The sequence below is a fragment of the Tupaia chinensis genome, unplaced genomic scaffold, assembly GCF_000334495.1.
Source record: "Tupaia chinensis unplaced genomic scaffold, TupChi_1.0 Scaffold000115_1, whole genome shotgun sequence".
NCBI lineage: Eukaryota > Metazoa > Chordata > Mammalia > Scandentia > Tupaiidae > Tupaia > Tupaia belangeri.
The window spans coordinates 4,440,169-4,459,876 of NW_006159579.1; the positions used below are offsets into that span (position 1 = coordinate 4,440,169).

Genomic DNA, 19,708 nt, shown 5'->3' on the forward strand with positions numbered 1-19,708 from the left:
AAAAAAAAGGGAACTACGAACAGCCTAGCCGTGGTGGTCCAGGTGGTGGGCTGCAACACTGCAATGGTGGCGCCACATAGAAGGTCGTGGTTCAGATTCCAGGTAAACCTGAAACACACCAGGCATGTGTGTGCCTGTGTTTCTGGTTGGCTAGAAAGCTGTGGGAAAGGGAGAACCATAGCACAATGAGATCCTTTTGGAGGTGCCTGTTTCTCTTTTTCTTTCTCGCTCTCTTGTGAAAAAAATAAAATAAACTTGAAAAAAAAAACCAACCAAACAAAACTAGTGTAGCCTTGAATAGCACAGTGAATTAAGCCCTGTATGTGGAGGTGGATCATGCATGGCTGACTTCAGTTCGAACCCCAGTCCAGTGACTTGAACAAACATGCTGGGCATGGGATGAAGAAATGGAAGAAAAAGGACTGGGGGTGACCACATTCCACTGGGGGTATTCTCTCTCTGGTGAACACACATGGCTTCTGGCAATAAAAACAAAACAGAACAAAACACTATTTACCACCTTTTGCATACTTCTCTCTAGGATTTCACTGCTCCCTGTTGTCAGATTCTTGTGGGCAGTTACTTAGTTTCTCACAGAGAAAATACACATTGAGCAAGGTATCACCAGTTTTTCCAGCTAATCTCTGATACCTGGTTTTATGGGGACAGAAAAACCACCCTGTGTAGGTAGGCAACATGCATAACAAATACGGAAAGAGGCTTTTTATTATTTTGTCAAATTCATTGTCTTACATATTTCTCATTGCCTTGAAAAGTCTCAGGAATAACGTTATCTATATAAAGAGAAATAAGTTTGAACTATGTATCCTTAAATGGGGTCAGATTCTAGAACATTATTAAAGGATCCTTTTGGTGACAGATCTTAAAAGTTGAGATCCTAGTAGACACCATAATGATCATGGATACTTGCATAATTTAAAAACTGGCCTAAAGCAGCAGGGCACTAGTGTGTGATGATGAGCCAAATGGAAGACTGCAGTTTGGATCTGAGCCTGACCTGAAAAACAACGGGCATGCACACATGAACCTGTGATCCTGGCTAGTTGAAAGGCTACAGGTAGAGGGCTGGGGGGAGGGGGATTTGGTGTGACAAGACACTTGAGAGTGCAAGTTTCTCTTTTTCTTAAATAAAATAGGGACCAGCAGTTGGCGTAATAGCCATGTCACTGGACTCCCATGTAGTTGACCGTGGTTCGAGTCCCGGATCTGGTGGCTTAAACGCACACCGAGCGCACGTGCGTGCCCAAGATCCGGAGAGAATGGACGAGAAGGGATTGTGGCATGGCCATCCCCTCTGGGGGGTGATTTCTTGTTTTCTGTCTCTCTGTCTCTCTCTGTCTTTCTGCCGAGTGTACGCGCCCTATGGCAAAAACCTCTCAAAAGAAAAAAAAAAAAAAAAAAGAAGTAAAATAAACTATAAAGGGCCAGCTGGTGATATAGTGGTTAAGGCAGCTGGATCTCATGTGGTCAACTGCAGGTTTGAGTCCTGGACCCAGTAGCCTGAAGGATATGCCAGACGCATGTGTGTGCATGCCCAAAATTCCAAGAAGGAGATAAAGAAGGGACTGCAGTGTGACTATCCCCCATGAGGGGTGCGCTCTCATTTTCCCTTTTTATTTGTCTCTCTCTGGTGAGCATGCATGCCCTCTGGCAAAAATTAAAAATAAACTTTAAAACAATTATCTTTGACCAATTTTCTCTAAGAATTTATACTTAAGGATGTGGACCAAAGACTAAGCTACATGACATTTATCACAAATTTGTGGTATAACTGGAAACAACCTAAATTTCCATATTGGGAGATTAAATATAATCACAATATATACAGAAGTGAGGGGAGACTCTTCAAAAAGTTCATGGAAAATGTGTATTATGAAAAAATTATGCATGAATTTCAAAAATTTTTGGACCAAAATATTTTAATTCAATTTTTCCCAAAACCTTTGAAGTCCCCTGTAAATACATGGATATATGTACCTATACACATACAGTTTAAATACATGGAAAGAAGACAAAAGGGGGGCTGGCAGGTGGTATGGTGGTTAAGGTGCTGGACACCCACATTGTAGTTCAAGTCTTGGACCTAGCGGATTGCTTTCTTACTCTCCTTTGCTCTCTCTCGCTCCCTCTCTTATCAAATTGAATAATAGCAATAATAATTAATAAAATTAAATAATTCTGTAAAAAAATAAAGAAAGAAGACACAAGTAATAGGAGATGGGGAGAAAAGGCATATAAATACTAATTATTCAATTTCTTTTTCTCTGCAAAAAGATTACTTGTATGATGGTAGCAACAAGGTACGGCCTGGAGTGACAGACACCTATATACTAATTACAAACAGAATATTTCCTAATCATCTCTTCAGGAAAATCACTGATAGCTCAGCTCCCTTACCCTGGCAGAAGTTTCCAGATTTTTTTAAGAGCTTTTGCTACAGGGTATGTACGCTCACAAGAGAGACAGAGAATGAAAGAGGGAAAGTGAGAAATCACACCCCAAGGAGGGATGATCATACCCAATCCCTTCTCCTCCAGTCTCCTTTCAGGATTTTGGGGGCACATACACACATGCCCAGGATGATTCTCAAGCTGCTAGGTCTGGGACTTGAACCATGCAGTCAGCTATGTGGAATCCAGCACCTTAATCCCCATGCCATCTGCTGGTCCCAGATTTCAGAATGGTATTAAAAGTCTTCATGTGTTTTAGTAACCATATGACTAGACTAGAAAACTCCTTCCAAATTAATGGTTTTAATACACTGTTTCTGTGGAAGAAGGCACCTGCTCTTTATCTCAAACTTATTTATTTTCTAAACAAGTGGGCATTGTCCACTCTGTCCATCACGACTCCATGTTGCTTGCCTGACACACCTGACACTGAATTATGAACAATGTAATCAGAAGCATGTATTACAAGGACCAGCAGATGGTGTGATGGTTACATTGCTAGACTCCCACAGTTGACTACGGTTTGAACCCTGGACTTGGCAGCTTAGAACTAATGCCAGGTGTGCATGCATGTTCAAAATCCCAAGAGGAGAATGGAGGTAAAGAGATTGCGGCATGGCCATCCCCCCAGGGGGTGATTTCTCTCTTTTTGTTTGTCTCTCTGGTGAGTGCACGTGCCCTATAGCAAAAACCTCTCTCTCAAAAAAAACAAAAACAAAAACAAAAGTGTATATTATAGGTCCTGCCTCAGTGGGACAAGTAGTAGGGTGCTGTTGTGACTGAGGCCACAGAAGAAAACTGGGTTTAATTCCAGGACCAATCAGAACAGGCTGGGCACAGTGGTGTATTCCTGTATTCTTAGCTAAGAGGGAGGCTAGTGCAGAAGGATCAAAGCATGGGAGGACCCTGTCAAAAGTGCCTATTTCTCCGAGCTGGCAGGTGGTGTAGTGGTTGAGGCACAGGACAGACTCCCACAGGGCTGACTGTGGTTCAAGTCCTGGACCTAGCAGCTTGCCAGGTCTCATTTTCCCTTTCTTTTCTCTCTTTCTGGTCAAAAAAAAAAAAAAAAAAAAAAAAAAAAGCCTAGGGGACCAGTAGGTGCTGTGGTAGTTAAGGTGCTGGATACTCCCACATGGCCGACTGCAGTTTTCTCAATCTCTCTCTGGTCAAATTTAAAAAATAAATAAAATAAAATAAACGAATAAATAAAAATTAAAAAAAAAAATGCCTAGTTCCCTATCTTTCCTTTTCTCATTAAAAAAAAAAGGGAGGCCGGCAGGTGGCATGGTGGTTAAGGGTGTTGGCCTCCCACCTGGCCAATCGTGGTTCAAGTCCCAGACCTGGGCAGCTTGCTTTCTCTCATTCTCAATCTCTCTCTGGTCAAATTTAAAAAATAAATAAAATAAAATAAAACAAATAAAGTTAAATAAAATAATTCTTAAAAAAAAAAAAAAAAAAAAAGATGGGGGCCAGCAGGTGATGTGGTGAAAGGCACTGGTCTCCTACATGGCCAACTGCGGTTTGAGTCTGGACCTAGCAGCTTTCTTTCTCTCCTCCCATCCCTCTCTGGTCAAAGTAAAATAAATAAATAAATAAAGTTAAATAAAAAATAATTCTTTAAAAAAATACATATTACATAAAAAGCATTAAATTGGGTAACTTACCACCATCTGTCATGTCGAAATCACCATTTATGTTTTTATTGTATGCTATAACTTCTCTCGGAATACTTTTTAACAGAACACTTCTATATACCTACAGATCAAAGGGGGGAAAGGACTGATGAGTTACGAAGACACATAAAATCAAAATAAAAAATGTAAAATCAAAATAAGAGCAAAATATCAAGTCAGTTAAAAAATATCTGACGGTCTGGCCACATAGCATAGTAGTTAGGCCCTGTCAGGGAACCTGAATCCACGTGGTTCTTGGGGTTCATGCCAGGTGCCCACCCGTGCCCAGGATCCTGACAGGATGGAGTACTGAAGGAGGGAGGGTTGTGGCATGACCAGGATCTGTTAAGGGGTGTCTCGCTTGCTCTCTCTCAAACACAAGTGCTTTCTGGCATAAACAACAACAAAAAAATCCAAACTTGTCTGGAGGCCAAATAGGGTTACAGTGATAAATTGAGATGCCCTGGGGGCTGACAGGGAACATGGTGGTTAAGGCTCTGGAATCCCACATGGTTCGAGTCCCAGATCTGGTGGCTTACTTTCTCACTTTCCTGCTCTTTCTCTATCTCTCTGGTCAGATTTAAAAAATAATAACAATAAAGGGAACCAGCAGTTAGCGTAATGGCTATGTCACTGGACTCCTACGTAGTCGACCGCAGTTCGCGTCCCGGACCCGGTGGCTTAAAACTCACGCCGGGCGTTGTGCATGCATGCCCAAGATCCCGAGAGCAGAATGGAGGAGAAGGGATTGTGGCGTGACCATCCCCCCTGGGGGGTGATTTCTCGCTTTCTGTCTCTATGTCTCTCTCTGTCTGTCTGGCGAGTGCACGCGGCCTATAGCGAAAATCTCTCCAAAAAAAAAAAATAATAATAATAATAACAACAATATATAAAATTAAAAAAAAAAAAGAGATGCTCTGTGAGGCTGACCCACATGGGAAGGTTCTGGGTTAACATCTAGAGACCTTCCAGAGTACACCAGGCACATGCATGCCCATGATCTGAGGCTGGCTAAAGTGGGGCGGGTGTCATAGCATCAAGAACCTGTTGGGGGTGCTATCTTTCTGTTTCTCTTGCTCATGGAAGAAAGAAAGAAACTGAGAGAAAAAAAATTATTTTTATTTTTAAAAAGAATTATTTATTTATTTTATTCATTCATTCATTTTATTTTAATTTGACCAGAGAGATTACACAGAGAGAGAGAGAAAGAGGGAAAGTGAGAAAGCAAGCCACCAGGTCCAGGACTTGAACCATGGTCAGCCATGTGGGAGTGCCCAGCGCTTTAATCACCACGCAACCGGCTGGTCCCAAGAAAAAAAAATTCTATATGGGTGTTCAAGGGTACTTATTAGCTCTGCTAAGTGTAGCTCACAAAAAAAAACAGAAGAGGGAATACTGAATTATAGTCACCACCCAAAATGTGCCATGTTAGTTTACAAAATAGAATAAGTAGCAACTAAAGATTGATGAGCAAGTTTAGCCAAATAAAAGCAACCTAAAAGATCTGAACTTGTTTCACCTTCCTTTTAATACCTTACAAAAGAATCACAGATCTTTTAAAAATTTAAAATGTTTAGGTTTTGGATATAGGGAGCATGTGCTCGTTTGCTCAAGAGACAGTGATTAGGAAAGTGACAAATCACGCCCCAGGGGTGCTGGTCATGTCACAATCCCTTCTCTTCCTGGGATTTTGGGCACATAGGCACATGTGCCTGGCACGACTTCCAGGCCACCAGGAAGAGTGAGAGTCCAGCACCTAAACAATCACACCCCCACTGGTCTTGAATCATTTATCTTTTATTTCCTTCCAAAGTCTGTTTACCTACCTCTTCCAGGATCGAGAGAGACAGAAATAGCACTCTCCACCCCAGCCTCACCTAGATCCAGATCATAGGCATAAGCATGCCGGCATACGCAGGGATGTTTCCACATAAAAACATGGAACTCCATAATGAGGGTGAGCCTCGCAGAGCATCAAATTTTACTGCTGTGTCATAGTCTAGCCCCAGAGACTAATTTGATAGTTTTTTTTAAATGATTACTTACTTAATTAGATTTATTATTATTATTCAAAATTTGCTAAGCAAAGCCAGCTACCAGGTCTGGTACTCGAATTGTTGTTAGCCATGTGGGAGTTCAGCATCTTAACCATCATGCCACCTGCTGCTCCCAACTAATCTGATCTTAATGGGGCTGGTTTCCCTGTTTCTAGCCCATATCCAACTCCTTTCAGATGAACACATGAAAACTTTTTCCTCTATCTCTAAACTTTTTCCTATCCCCAAGATAGGTGGAAAGGCATGATCTATTCTCCCCTGTACTACAGGTTACTGGGGTTAAGAGAATATTTAGGAAGCCGTGGCTTGGCTCTTTTAAATTAATTAATTAATTAATTAATTATTTTATTTAACTTTGTTTTAATTTGACCAGAGAGGGTTTACAGTGAGAGAATGAAAGAGAGAAAGAGAGAAAGTGAGAAAGCAAGCCACCAGGTTTGGAACTTGAACCACAGTCGGTCATATGGGAGTCCAGTGCCTTTAACCACTGCGCCACCTGCTGGCTCCCTTTTTAATTTATTTTACAACATTTTTAGAAACAGGGTCTCCTTAATGTTGCCCAGGTTGGCCTTGAATTCCCAACCTTCTGCCTCAGCCTCCAAAGTAGTTGGGACTACATGTGCATATTACTATACATGGTATGGCCCATTTTCATTTTCATTTTTTTAAAGAATGATTTTATTTAACTTTATCTATTTAAATTTTACAAGAGAAGGCCAGAGTCACCAAACAAGTGAGAGAGAGAGAAGGAAAGTGAGAAACCAAGCCACCAGGTCTGGGCTTGAACCACAGTAGCCCATGTGGGAGTCCAGTGTCCCCATCTTAATGATCTTTATGGATAATCTGGACCTCTCTAGTTTGTGTTCCTGAGACAGTTTCCTAAAGAGGCCCAGAAACAATTCGTTCATCACAGGACATAACAAATGCCTGTATTTGTTTCTTCAAATGTGTATATGTTGCTCACTACCAGTGTATTTTGGGCCTTAATTAATGAAGTCAAAGCCTAGCCTCTGTGGTACAACTGACAGTACAATGGACTATGGACCTGGAAGACATACGCCAACTGCAATGAAGAGTCTAGCCTGGTGGGCCTGAAAATACCCTGGGTGCGCATGTCCAGAATCCTGGCAGGTTGGAAGACTGGAGGAAGGAAATCAGGGAGTGACTGAACTCTGTGAAGGGGTAATTTTCTCTTTCTTCCTATGTGCATAGGCATGCTCTATCTTGAATAATAATTGTTTTTGTTTTAGAGAGATTTTTTTTGCTATAGGGGATGTGTGCTTGCAGGAGAGACAGAGAAAGAGAGAGAAATCACCCTTCCACCCAAGTGGGATGGCCCGCCACAATCCCTTTTCCTCCATTTTCTCCTCAGGGCTTTTCCTCTCACTCCAGGTGAGTTTTAAGCTGCCAGGTCTGAGACTTGATCCACGGTAGACTATGTGGGAGTCCAGCAATGTAACGCTAGGCCATCTGCTAGTCCCAAATAATAAATTTTTTTAATTAAAAAAAAAAAAAAACTCTCAAACTTTTTGTGGGATGCCTTTAGAAGGGGCTATAACCATCTCGCTTTCTGTTCACAATCTAAGTTACCCCTTCTTTCTGTCTATAATCTCCAGGGACAGAGAAGATGCCCTTATGCTCCCTAAGAGCAGAACAACTAGGTTCTTGAATGCCCAAGTCCTTAATTTTTCTATATTCCTCAGCTACAATAACAATAATAGGAAGTAACAATAATTAAGCACTTACTGGGACCAGCAGTTGGCACAATGGCTATGTCGCTGGACTCTCATGTAGTCGATTGTGGTTCAAGTCCTGAACCCGTTAACATGTTGGGTGCGTATACGTGCATGCCCAAGATCCCAAGAGGAGAATAAAGGAGAAGGGACTGTGGCATGCCCATCTCCCCTGAGGGGGTGATTTCTTGCTTTCTGTCTCTTTATCTCTCTCTCTGTCTTTCTGGAGAGCACATGTGCCCTTATAGCAAAAACATCTCAAAAAAAATACTAGGCAATTTTTTGAATTATTTAATTTTATTTATTAATTAATTTATTTTAATTTGACCACACAGAGAGAGAGAGAGAGAGCAAGCAAGCCACCAGGCCCAGGACTTGAATCGTGGTCAGCCATGTGGGAGTGTCCAGTGCCTTAACCACCATGCCACCTGCTGGTTTTCCCATGTGCTAGGCAATTTTAAACTTCCATGACTGAAAGGCTTTACATGATTCTCCCACAGCTATTACATTATCATAGGTGTTTATTATCTAGTCAAAGATACAAACATTAGGATTTCTTTTTACATTTTTTTTTAAATTTAGGTTTTTGCCTTAGGGCATGTGTGATTGCTAGAAAGAGAGAGACAGAAACAGTGAGAGGAAAAGTGAGAAATTACTTCCCAGGGGGGAACGACCACATCAAAATCCCTTCTCCTCCATTCTCCTCCCAGAGGCATGCATGCACATATGTGATTTTCAAGCCACCAGGTCTGGGACTTGAACCACAGTTGGCCATGTGGAAGTCCAGTGACATAACTGCTATGCCAGTTGCTGGCCCCAGGATTCCTAGTAAATGGCAAAGAGTTTACTAAATCCTCAAATTTTTATGAATTTAAATATCACCAGAGGGGCCAGACAACGGTGTAGCAGTGAAAACTGAACCCACATGGGAAGGTACCTGGTTTATGTCCCACAGCTCCCCTATTCACACTGAGTGTGCACACACATGCCTGTGATCTGGGCTGGCTGAGGCGGATTAGGGCAATGATGCCTCTGCTGGGGTGTGTGTGGGGGGGTCCCTGTCTCTCTGGTTTTGTCTGTCTCTCAAAGGAAAAATGGGTAAACTTAAAAAAAACTCAGAATAGGGGGCCGGCAGGCGGTATGGTGGTTAAAGGTGCTGGATTCCCACATGGCCGACTGCAGTTCAAGTCCCAGACCTGGCGGCTTGCTTTCTCTCTCTTTCTGTCTCTCTCACTCACTCACATTGTCCCTCTCTGGTCAAACTGAAATAAACAAACAAATAAATAAAGTTAAATAAAAAAAATTATTAAAAACCCTTAGAATTAAGCTGCATACAATTAAAGAATATTACTTTTAAAATAATTATTGTATTTATTATTATTATTCTCACTATTTTAAAATTTGCTCTAGGGATGTGCACTCACCAGAGAGAGACAGAGGGGGAGAAAGAGAGGGAGATAGAGAGAGAAGGTGAGTGAGACAGCAAGCTGTCAGGTCTGGGACTCAAACCACGATCGGCCATGTGGGGCTCCAGCGCCTTAACCACCACGCCACCTAATGGCCCCAAAGAATATTATTATTATACACGTCATTCATTTGATTTTTCTAGTGAAAAATGTTAATCAACATATGAACAAATGGGATGGCAGAACTCATGAGAAGTGCATGAAAGTATATAGATGAGTCAGAAATATCCTGATTTCCTGGCTTCTATTTCAATTGTCCTTTAATGAAACTGTCTTTTGAGTTTAATTGTATTCATTAAACCAGAAAATCTGAAGTCTAATAAAACCACAAAAGACATTTAGCTTTTTATGATTTGTCAGTGGAGAAACAGAAACATCATAAATCTATTTTTTTTTTTTTGACAGTAGGAAAAATAATGTAACTCACATGACTATTAGCTTGGGGCTGATTCCTGTAACTTTTCATTATTTCTTGAAAAGTTCTTTCTTCTTTTGTTACCTAAGGAAAATAAAAACTGTATTAGTCAACTGCTTTTGAAAGAAAAATGGCTCTAAACAAAAACTTCAATTATAGGTTGGCATTGAGAGCAGCCTTGCAGAAAGCCATTAACCCCAGGTCAGTCCATGACTAAAAACCACTAACATTTATGATTTTTACTATCTTTAAAGTTCAGGCTTTGTGGCCTGTAGGGATAAAGTTAATAGTTTCATTAATCAAAAAGCACTGATATTACTATGGTATAACTCTACTGAAAATGCATTTCTTTATAAAAAGAATGATGCAAGAAAATTCAGACTCACTGAATCCCTTGCAACCCACATTTTTATTACTTTTAAGCACTTAATTAAGAGCAATTTAACTATATACTAAAGCATAGAAAATGCCTTGTGATATACACAATAAAATGAGCTGTTATTAACAGATTAGGCTTTTAATATTAGAGGACAGATCTTAGTATTTGTAATGCTTAGATGAAGCCACAGAGGTGGCCAAAAAAAAAAAATAATAAATTAGTGATCCAAAATAGAATCCTTTCTGATTTATCTGTTATGATAAAGTTTACTTAAATTATTTTCTCCAGCTTCACTTTCTATTAGTACTAAACATGTTCTCTGTATTGATGAATGAGAAATGGCAAAGCATGAATTCTGAGTTTTCTGAAAAACACAAATGATTACTTAATAACATTTCTTTCTTCTTTCTTCCTTTTTAAAAAATTTTCACCAAAGAGTGTGTGTGGTTGTCAGAGAGAGACACACCCAGAGAGTGAGAGCCAGAGTGAGAAAGCACCCTCCATGGGGGATAGTCACACCACAATCCCTTCTCTTCTAATTCTCCCTCCTTTTGGGATTTTGAGCACACACACATACACCTGGAGTGTTTTTCAAGCCACAAGGTCTGACTTGAACCTCACAGTTGGCTAGATGGGACCCAACCACCATCACCACACCAGTAACTGGCCTATGACTTTTCTTTTTCTTTTTTTTTTTTTTTTGGAGAGGTTTTCGTTATAGGGCGTGTGTGCTCGCCAGACAGACAGAGAGAGACAGAGAGACAGAAAGTGAGAAATCACCCCCCAGAGGGGATGGTCACGCCGCAATCCCTTCTCCTCCATTCTCCTCTCGGGATCTTGGGCACGCACGCACACGCGCCTGGCATGAGTTTTAAGCCACTGGGTCCGGGACGCGAACCGCTGTCGACTATGTGGGAGTCCAGCGACATAGCCATTACGCTAACTGCTGGTTCCCTATGACTTATTTTCTAGAGTAATTTTAAAGAGGCAGTGTAGGGGTAACACAAGGAATTTGAAAACATGTCCTCTTGATTCAAAAAGCTTAAAAAAATCAAGTCTTACCTGTATACACCTAGCTAGGACTATCGATGTGGCCAATACAGTCAAGATAAAAGTTAGAAATGATTGTTTCAGATATATTAGAATTTTAAAAAACAAGATATACTATTTTATTAAAACATGTTGTAGTGGGGGACCAGCAGATGGCGTAATGGTTACATCACTGGAATCCCACATAATTGACCATGGTTCGAGTCCCAGTCCTGGTGGCTTTAACTCATTCGGGACATGCGTGCCCAAGATCCTGAGAGGAGAATGGAAGAGAAGGGATTGCAGTGTGGCCATCCTGCCTAAGGGGGTGATTTCTTGATTTCTGTCTCTGTCTCTCTGTATCTTTCCAGCAAGTGCACAAGCCCTACAGCAAAAACCTCTCTTAAAAACAAAAACAAAAAATACAGTATGTTGTATCGGGACCAGCAGATGGCATAATGGTTACAAAGCTGGACTCCCACATGGCCGACCACAGTTCGGGTCTGGGACCCAGAGGCTTTAAACTCATGCCAGGCGCATGTGTGTGTGTGCCTAAGATTCTGAAAGGAGAAACGAAGAAGGGACTGCAGTGTGGCCATCCTGCCTAAGGGGGTGATTTCTTGCTTTCTGTCTCTCTGTTGAGTGCACACACCCTATAGCAAAAAATAGTTTCTTTTAAAAACCAAAACATAGGACCAGCAGATGGTTATGTTGCTGAACTCCCACATAGTTGACTGCGGTTTGAGTCTCGGACCTGGCGGCTTAAAACTCTAGCTGGGTGTGTGTGTGTGGTGCCCACAATCCCCAGGGGAGAATGGAGAAGGGACTGCAGTGTTGCCATCCCCTCTGGGGGGTGATTTCTTGCTTTCTGTCTCTCTGTCTCTGTGTCTCTGGTGAGTGCATGTGCCCTATAACCAAAAAATGTCTCTACAAAAACAAAAAAAACCTAGCCCAAATCAACCAAACCCAAAAAAGACCAAAATAAAACAACTAGAAAGTAAAATGCTTTTCTGAAGTGACTCACTGAAAGGCAATATACTGGGTCATTGGAAAATTCATGATGCATTTTTGCATAGGAAAACACAGAAAAATACATAATGACCTTCCCAGCGACCCAATAGTATAGAAGGTGCTCTATACAAGATTATGAATCAGGAGATCCTAGGTTGCTCCTTACTGTATAACTTTGGCCAAGCTACTTTCAGGTCTGGGTTTCAATTGCTCACTTACAATATAATGATTGTTTTACTTTCAAGTACCAGATCAGAGGTCTCATGGGATTGGGGTGGAAATGGTGTTGTTCACAGTAATAATGTGGAGAGCTACTTTCTACAAATGGTCTGTAGGACCTTTTCCAACTCCTTTACAACCAATGAATTCTTATAAAGCAGGAAAGCTGATTATTATGAAACTAACTGAAGAGTGTAAAGAACAGATACAGCAGTTTGAATTACTGTCTAATACTAGTGGGCAGTGCTAGATTCTAGCACTAAAGGTAAACTAAGGTTCGAGTTCAACTAATTTTTTTTTTGTTTGTTTTTTGGAGAGGTTTTTGCTATAGGGCATGTGCACTCGCCAGACAGAGACAGACAGAGAGATAGAAAGCGAGAAATCACCCCCCAGAGGGGATGGCCACACCACAATCCCTTCTCCTCCATTCTCCTCTCGGGATCTTGGGCACGCACGCACACGCGCCCGGCGTGAGTTTAAGCCACTGGGTCCGGGACTTGAACCGTAGTCGATTACATGGGAGTCCAGCGACATAGCCATTACACTAACTGCTGGTCCCGGGGTTCAACTGATTTTTATCTAATGCTTCAAATATAGGCAGCTAATGCAAAGATCTTCCCCAATTCATACATTACCTTTGCCATGATGTAAAAGGCACACAGAAGGAGCTGATCCAAATGCCTGTCTTTCATTAGATCAGGACAATGAACTAAAGTGAATTCAAAACATGTCCATATCTTCCTTCGTAGCTCATTTGAAACATCCAGTTTTAGACATAAATCACGTAAACGTACACTCGCCAAATGATAGACCTAAGATGGAAGATAACACATTAATTTGTAAAAACCCAAATAAATAATTTCTCAAAATTTATGTCTTACCATGAATATGGACTTTCAAGCCAAGATTACAAAACACCTAGGCTGCTAATACATTAAATTATATAAAACTTCTGTTCTATAGCACTAATTCATTATTATGGCAAAAGAATATAGGTTAAAGCAAAATTATCTTTGGAAATCAACTTAAAAATGTAAAGTGTGTTATCTTTACTCTATGTTGCTAACTGTACAGTAATAAACATTAAAATGTAGGATTGTATTACTAAATCATTACTACTATGAATACATAATTTTTCAAGTGTTCAGAAGTCTCTATCTGCTCTCTTTGGTTCAGATAAAATCTCAATATGCTGGATGGCAAAGAAATAAAATGTTTGAGTCCAGTCAGAAAAAAAAAAGATCCAGGAACCAGCAGTTAGCGTAATGGCTATGTGGCTGGACTCCCGCGTAGTCGACTGCGGTTCGAGTCCCAGACCCGGTAGCTTAAACTCACACTGGGCGCGTGTGCGTGCGTGCCCAAGATCCCGAGAGGAGAATGGATTGTAGTGTGGCTATCCCCCCTGGGGGGTGATTTATCACTTTCTGTCTCTCTGTCTCTCTCTGTCTGTCTGGAGAGTGCACGCGCCCTATAGCAAAAACCTCTCCGAAAAAAACAAATTTTCAAAAGATTTCTTGCATATTTTCTAGACTGTTTATATGAGCACATAATGGTAACATTAAAGCAAATGAGAATGACCTTCTAAGCTTTTTTACTTTTGTTTCTAAATTTTTTTGTTATAGAATCAGAAACAGAGAGAGGGAAAATGAGAAGGCACTCCCAGGAGGGATGGTCATACCACAATCCCTTCTCTTCCATTCTCCTCTTAGGATTTTAGGCATACATACACGTGCATCTGGTGTTTTTTTTTTTTTTTTTTCCTCCAAGCCACTGGGTCTGGGATTCAAACCACACAGTCAGCCTTAACCACTTACTGGTCCACATTTTTTGTCTATTTTTATGTCAGAGTAAATGCAATCAATGCCCTGGGTCTTTTATCCATATAATTTTTATATGAATTGACTAATAAAAATGACCCTGAGATCCTGTAGTATTCATTATTTTACTACTTCAAGAACTGGTAACCCTGATAAGGTATTCCTAAGCCAGACTATTCTGTTCAAACCAAGTTTTTTGTTTGTTTGTTTGTTTTTTAAGAAAGATTTTTGCTATAGGGTGTATGTGCTTGCTGGAGAGAGACAGAAAGTGAGAAATCACCCCATGGGGGGGGGGGGGGGGATGGCCACACCACAATCCCTGCTTCTCCCCTCCCCTCTTGGGATTTTGGGCACACATGCACATGTGCCCAGAGTGAATTTTAAGCCACCAGAACTCCAACCGTGGTCAACTACGTGGGAGTCCAGCAACGTAACCAATATATCATCTGCTTCTCCTTGTTTTTTTGTTTTTGCTATAGGGCGTGTGTGTTTACCAGAGAGAGAGAGCAAGAGTGACTAGTTTGGCCCTCAGGACTTTGGGCATGCATGTGAATGCGCCTGGTGTGATTTTCTAAGCTGCTGGGTCTGGGACTTGAACCATGCAACTAACCTTCATACCACCAGCTGGCCTAAGTATTTAAATTTAAATGTTTAAAGCATGGGAGTGGAGGACAGGAAGAGTAAGGCCTCTGTCATAAAAGATTATTTTGACAGGAAAACAAATCTACAAAGTGACCTTAAAAACTAATTTAAAAGGATTAGCAAGTGGCATGGTGGTTAAGGTGCTAGATTCCCACGTGGCTGACCATGGTTCAAGTCCACACTGGGTGACTTGAAACTCATGGAGAGTACAGGTGAATGTGTGTCCTAAATTCCAAGAAGAGAATGAAGGAAAAGGAATTATGGTATGGCCATCTCCCCTTGAGAGTGAGTTCTCACTTTCCCTCTGTCTCTCCAGTGAGCGCATGCTCCCAACGGCAAAAATCTAAACAAACAAACAAAAACTAATTTAAATTATTCAATAGACTAATCTTATATAAACATGTAAGTGGTTGACTCCAAAGCCACCACTGATTCATTTTATAACAAATTAAGGGTCAGAGGGAAAGATGCTATAACTTTATATTCATGAAAAGAGAAGATACAGGTATAATCCTAACTAGAAGTATTAAAAATAATATGTAATTAATACCTAGTTAGCTATCATTTTTTTTTGGAGAGTTTTTTTTTTTTTTTTGCAATAGGGTGCGTGCTCTCGCCAGACAGACAGAGAGACAGAGAGACAGAGAGACAGAAAGCGAGAAATCGAGAAATCACCCATCACCCCCCAGGAGGGATGGTCACGCCGCAATCCCTTCTCCTCCATTCTCCTCTCAGGATCTTGGGCATGCACACACACGTGCCCGGTGTGAGTTTTAAGCCACCGGGTCCGGGATGCAAACCGCAGTCGATTACGTGGGAGTCCAGCGACACAGCCATTATACTAACTGCCGGTCCCCCTAGTTAACTATCTTTTATAAAGATGATCTGGTGCTTCTGATCCTAACCAAACATTCAAAGTATAAATTCTATTCATGGGGGAACAGCAGATGGCGTAATGGCTGCATCCCTGCACTCCCATGTAGTTGACCATGGTTCTAGTCCCAGACCCAGTGGCTTAACCTCATGCTAAGCACATGTGCATGCGTGTCCAAGATCCTGAGAGAAGAATGGAGAAAGGACTGCGGTGTGGCCATCCCCCCAGGAGGTGATATCTCCCTTTCTGTCTCTCTGTCTTTCTGGCAAGCACACATGCCTTATAGCCACAAAACTCTCAAAAAAAAAAAAAAATTCTATTCAGGCACACAACTCTAGCATCAATAGTGGCAATTTATTCAAGGAAATGTTATTTTCAGTTTACTATAGAGTTAGACATTTCAATTCCCTTTTAGGATAAAATACTTTCTAGTTTCTCACCTCTATAGAGTAAGTTCTTTTGGTTTTTTCTCTTCTTTTTTTCTTTTTTTGACAGGCTTTTGCCATAGGATGTGTGCGCTCGCCAGACAGACAGAGAGAGACAGAGAGACAGAAAGTGAGAAATCACCCCCCAGGGGGGATGGCCACGTCTCAATCCCTTCTCCTCCATTGTCCTCTCGGGATCTTGGGCACGCACGCACACATGCCCGGCGTGGGTTTTAAGCCACCGGGTCTGGGACACGAACCGTGGTCAACCATGTGGGAGTCCAGCGACATAGCCATTACGCTAACTGCTGGTCCCTAGAGTAAGTTCTAATTAAGTGAAAAGGGCAAGTTAGATTTTGAAATAGAATTCAGGATTTAAAAATTCACAAATAAAGCCTATTTTTATCAATCTTAGATTCATTATCAGAGATAATAATTTGCCATTTTGAAAATGAAAAATAGGAAATGAATGGGGAAAATGCTGCACTTTTAGCTCTGTGTTTCAAACTACCCTTAGACAGGTACTAGAAGTGGGTGGGAGTGAAGGGAAAGTAGTGGGAGGTAGAGAAAACGGTAAGTCTTTCCCCAATCACCCTTTCTACCAACCAAAGCAGCCCTGTTTTCATATGTTTTGTTTATTCTACTGGGGCATACTTCACTCAAAGAAAAGACTTCCCTATAAAATAAAATTCCCTGGAGAATCAGGAAATTCCCTAAAACTCACAAATGTGACTAAAATAAATGAGTTGTAGTTGAAAGCAACAAAATACAAAGAATACTTGTAGAAACTATGGGCTGTCTTCCAGAGTCATGTCTCCTCTTACACAATAACAAAATCCTTGCCATTTAGGCCCAGCTTCCTGTAATAAAGGCTACATAAGTGTGCCACAATGAATTCCTTCCATAGCAGCCTAATACAATAGAGTTCCAGTAAATTCTGGAGGATGGCCAACTGATTACTTAAAGTTATGTGAGAACACAAGCTCTCAGAAAAAGTAATTAGATCTGGGGCTGGCAGATGGTGCGGTAGTAAAGGGCACTGGACGCCCACATGGCTGACTGTGGTTTGAGTCCCAGACCTGGAGGCTTTCACTTTCTCTCTCTGTGTCCCTCTCTGGAAATATGAAAATAATAACAATAAATAAACTTAAATCAAATCATTCTTTAAAAAAAGTAATTAGAGGACCAGCAGTTAGCATAATGGCTATGTCGTTGGACTCCCATGTAGTCGGCCACGGTTCGTGTCCCGGACCCGGTGGCTTAAAACTCACTCCGGGCGCATGTGCGTGTGTGCCCAAGATCCCGAGAGGAGAATGGAGAAGGGATTGCGGTGTGCCCCCCCCCGGGGTGATTTCGCGCTTTCTGTCTCTCTGTCTCTCTCTCTGTCTGTCTGGCGAGTGCACGCGCCCTATAGTAAAAACCTCTCCAAAAAAAAAAAAGTAATTAGATCTGAAAATAGAATCAAAGTTTTGGGCCTGACTTCAAATACAGTTCACAAAGATCACAATGTTTTCTTGAGAGATCAAATATATAAATATATATTAGAATTACTTATTTAATTGTATTTATCATTATTTTTTTTTTAAGAGATTTTTGCTATAGAGCATGTATGTTTGCCAGAGAAACAGACAGACAGAAAGCAAGAAATCACCCTGGAGGGGAGATGGCGATACTTCAATCCCTTTTCCTCCAGTTTCCTCTCAGGATCTGGGCATGCATGGATACACATCCAGTGTAAGTTTTAAGCCACTGGGCCCAGGACTAGAACCATGGCCAACTACACAGACCAGTGGCGCAACCATTATGCCACCTGTGGGTCCTGTATCATTATTATTATTTTTAAGTTTTGCTACAGGGCATGTACACTCATCAGTGAGAGAGAGAAAAAGTGAGCGATAAAGCCACCAGGTACAGGACTTGAACCACAGTTATCCATGTGTGAGTCCAGAGCCCTAATCACCATGCCACCTGCTGACCCCAAGCGAGCAAATATATTAAAAGGTTAAACTGTATTACCTATACTAAAGTAAAGTAGACTACAGACCAGGAGTAAAGAAGCTCTGATCAGACAAAATCAGGTGGGCCTCAGTGATGACAATCTTGCCTAAACTAGAAACATAAAACTTAACTTGGGTCATTTCTTTTCTTTTTTTTTAAAGAATTATTTTATTTAACTTTATTTACTTATATTAATTTGACCAGAGAGGCACCGAACAAGAAAAGGAGAGAGAGAAGAGAGAGAGAGAGAGAGAGAGAAGAGAGTGAGAGAGAAAGTGAGAGAGCAAGCTGTCAGGTCCAGGTCTCAAACTGCGCTCGGCTATGTAGGAGTCCAGTGCCCTAATTCACCATGTCGCCTGCTGGCCCAACTTGGGTCATTTCTGCTAAATGTTTATGTTAGAAACAAAACAACCTCAGCCAATCAAAAGCAGCCAACTAACATCTTTTAAATAAAAAAAGCAATTGTGGGGAAAGCAGATGGTGTAAGGGTTACATTGTTGGACTCTCACATCGCTCACCATGGTTTGAGTCATCTCAGAGGCTTAAAACTCATGCCAGGCACGTATACATGTATGCCCCAAATCCTAAGGAGAACAGAGGAGAAGTATGGCCATCCCTTCTAAGGGATGATTTTTCGCTTTCTGTTTCTCTTGTCTCTCTGGTGAGTGCATGAGCCCTATAGCAAAAATCTCCCTCCCATCCCCCAAAAAAGGGCAATTGTGTAACTACAACCAATGAATTAATTTTATTTTGTTTTAGCATTCATTTTTAAATACTTGCTCAAAATGATCTGTCATCAGAACACTAAACTTCTTTTGGATGGATATTCTCCAATTTATAAATATTTTCTTTTTCCTTTTTTTTTTTTTTTGGAGAGGTTGGACTCCCATATGGTCATCTACGATTCAAGTCCTGGACCTGGTGACTTGCTTTCTCACTTTCCCTCTCTCTCTCTGTCTCTTTTCCTCTCTCTGGTGAGAAAAATAATAATAATAATAAATAAAATAAATAATTTTTTAAAACACACACACACACACATGCACAAAAAGGGGGCCAGTAGATGGTATCACCGGACTCCCACATAGCCAACTGCTATTCAAGTCCAGATCTGGTGGCTTGAAACTCACACTGGGCATGTGTGCATGTGTACTCAAGATCCTGGAAGGAGAATGTAGAGAAGGGACTGCAGCATGGCTATCTCCCCTGGGAGGTGATTCTCATTTTTCCTCTCACTTGCACGCACCCTCAGGCAAAAACCAAATGAACAAAAAAAACTTTAATAAGACATTTTTCTAAAGACACCAATAAGTATATAAAAAGATGCTCAACATTACCAATCATTAGGGTAATGAAAATCAAAACTACAAAAAGATATCGCTTAATACCCACTGAGTATCTATAATAAAAAAAATGTAGAAACTCAGAAAATAACAAGTATTGACAAGGATGTGAACTTGGAATACTTGTGCACTGCTGGTAGGAATGTAAAATGGTGCGGT

General features: G+C 41.0%; 1 protein-coding gene across 1 annotated transcript in view; it reads right to left on the bottom strand.

The window, feature by feature from the left end:
• The window catches only part of RBL1 (RB transcriptional corepressor like 1), a gene marked incomplete in the record, with an annotated part of 80,383 nt that overhangs the window by 11,984 nt on the left and 48,691 nt on the right, over window positions 1-19,708 (bottom strand). Inside the window, 3 exon segments of the mRNA XM_014586150.2 lie at window positions 4,136-4,226; window positions 9,828-9,899; window positions 13,089-13,265. Of these exon segments, the coding sequence (XP_014441636.1) occupies window positions 4,136-4,226; window positions 9,828-9,899; window positions 13,089-13,265 (340 nt within the window).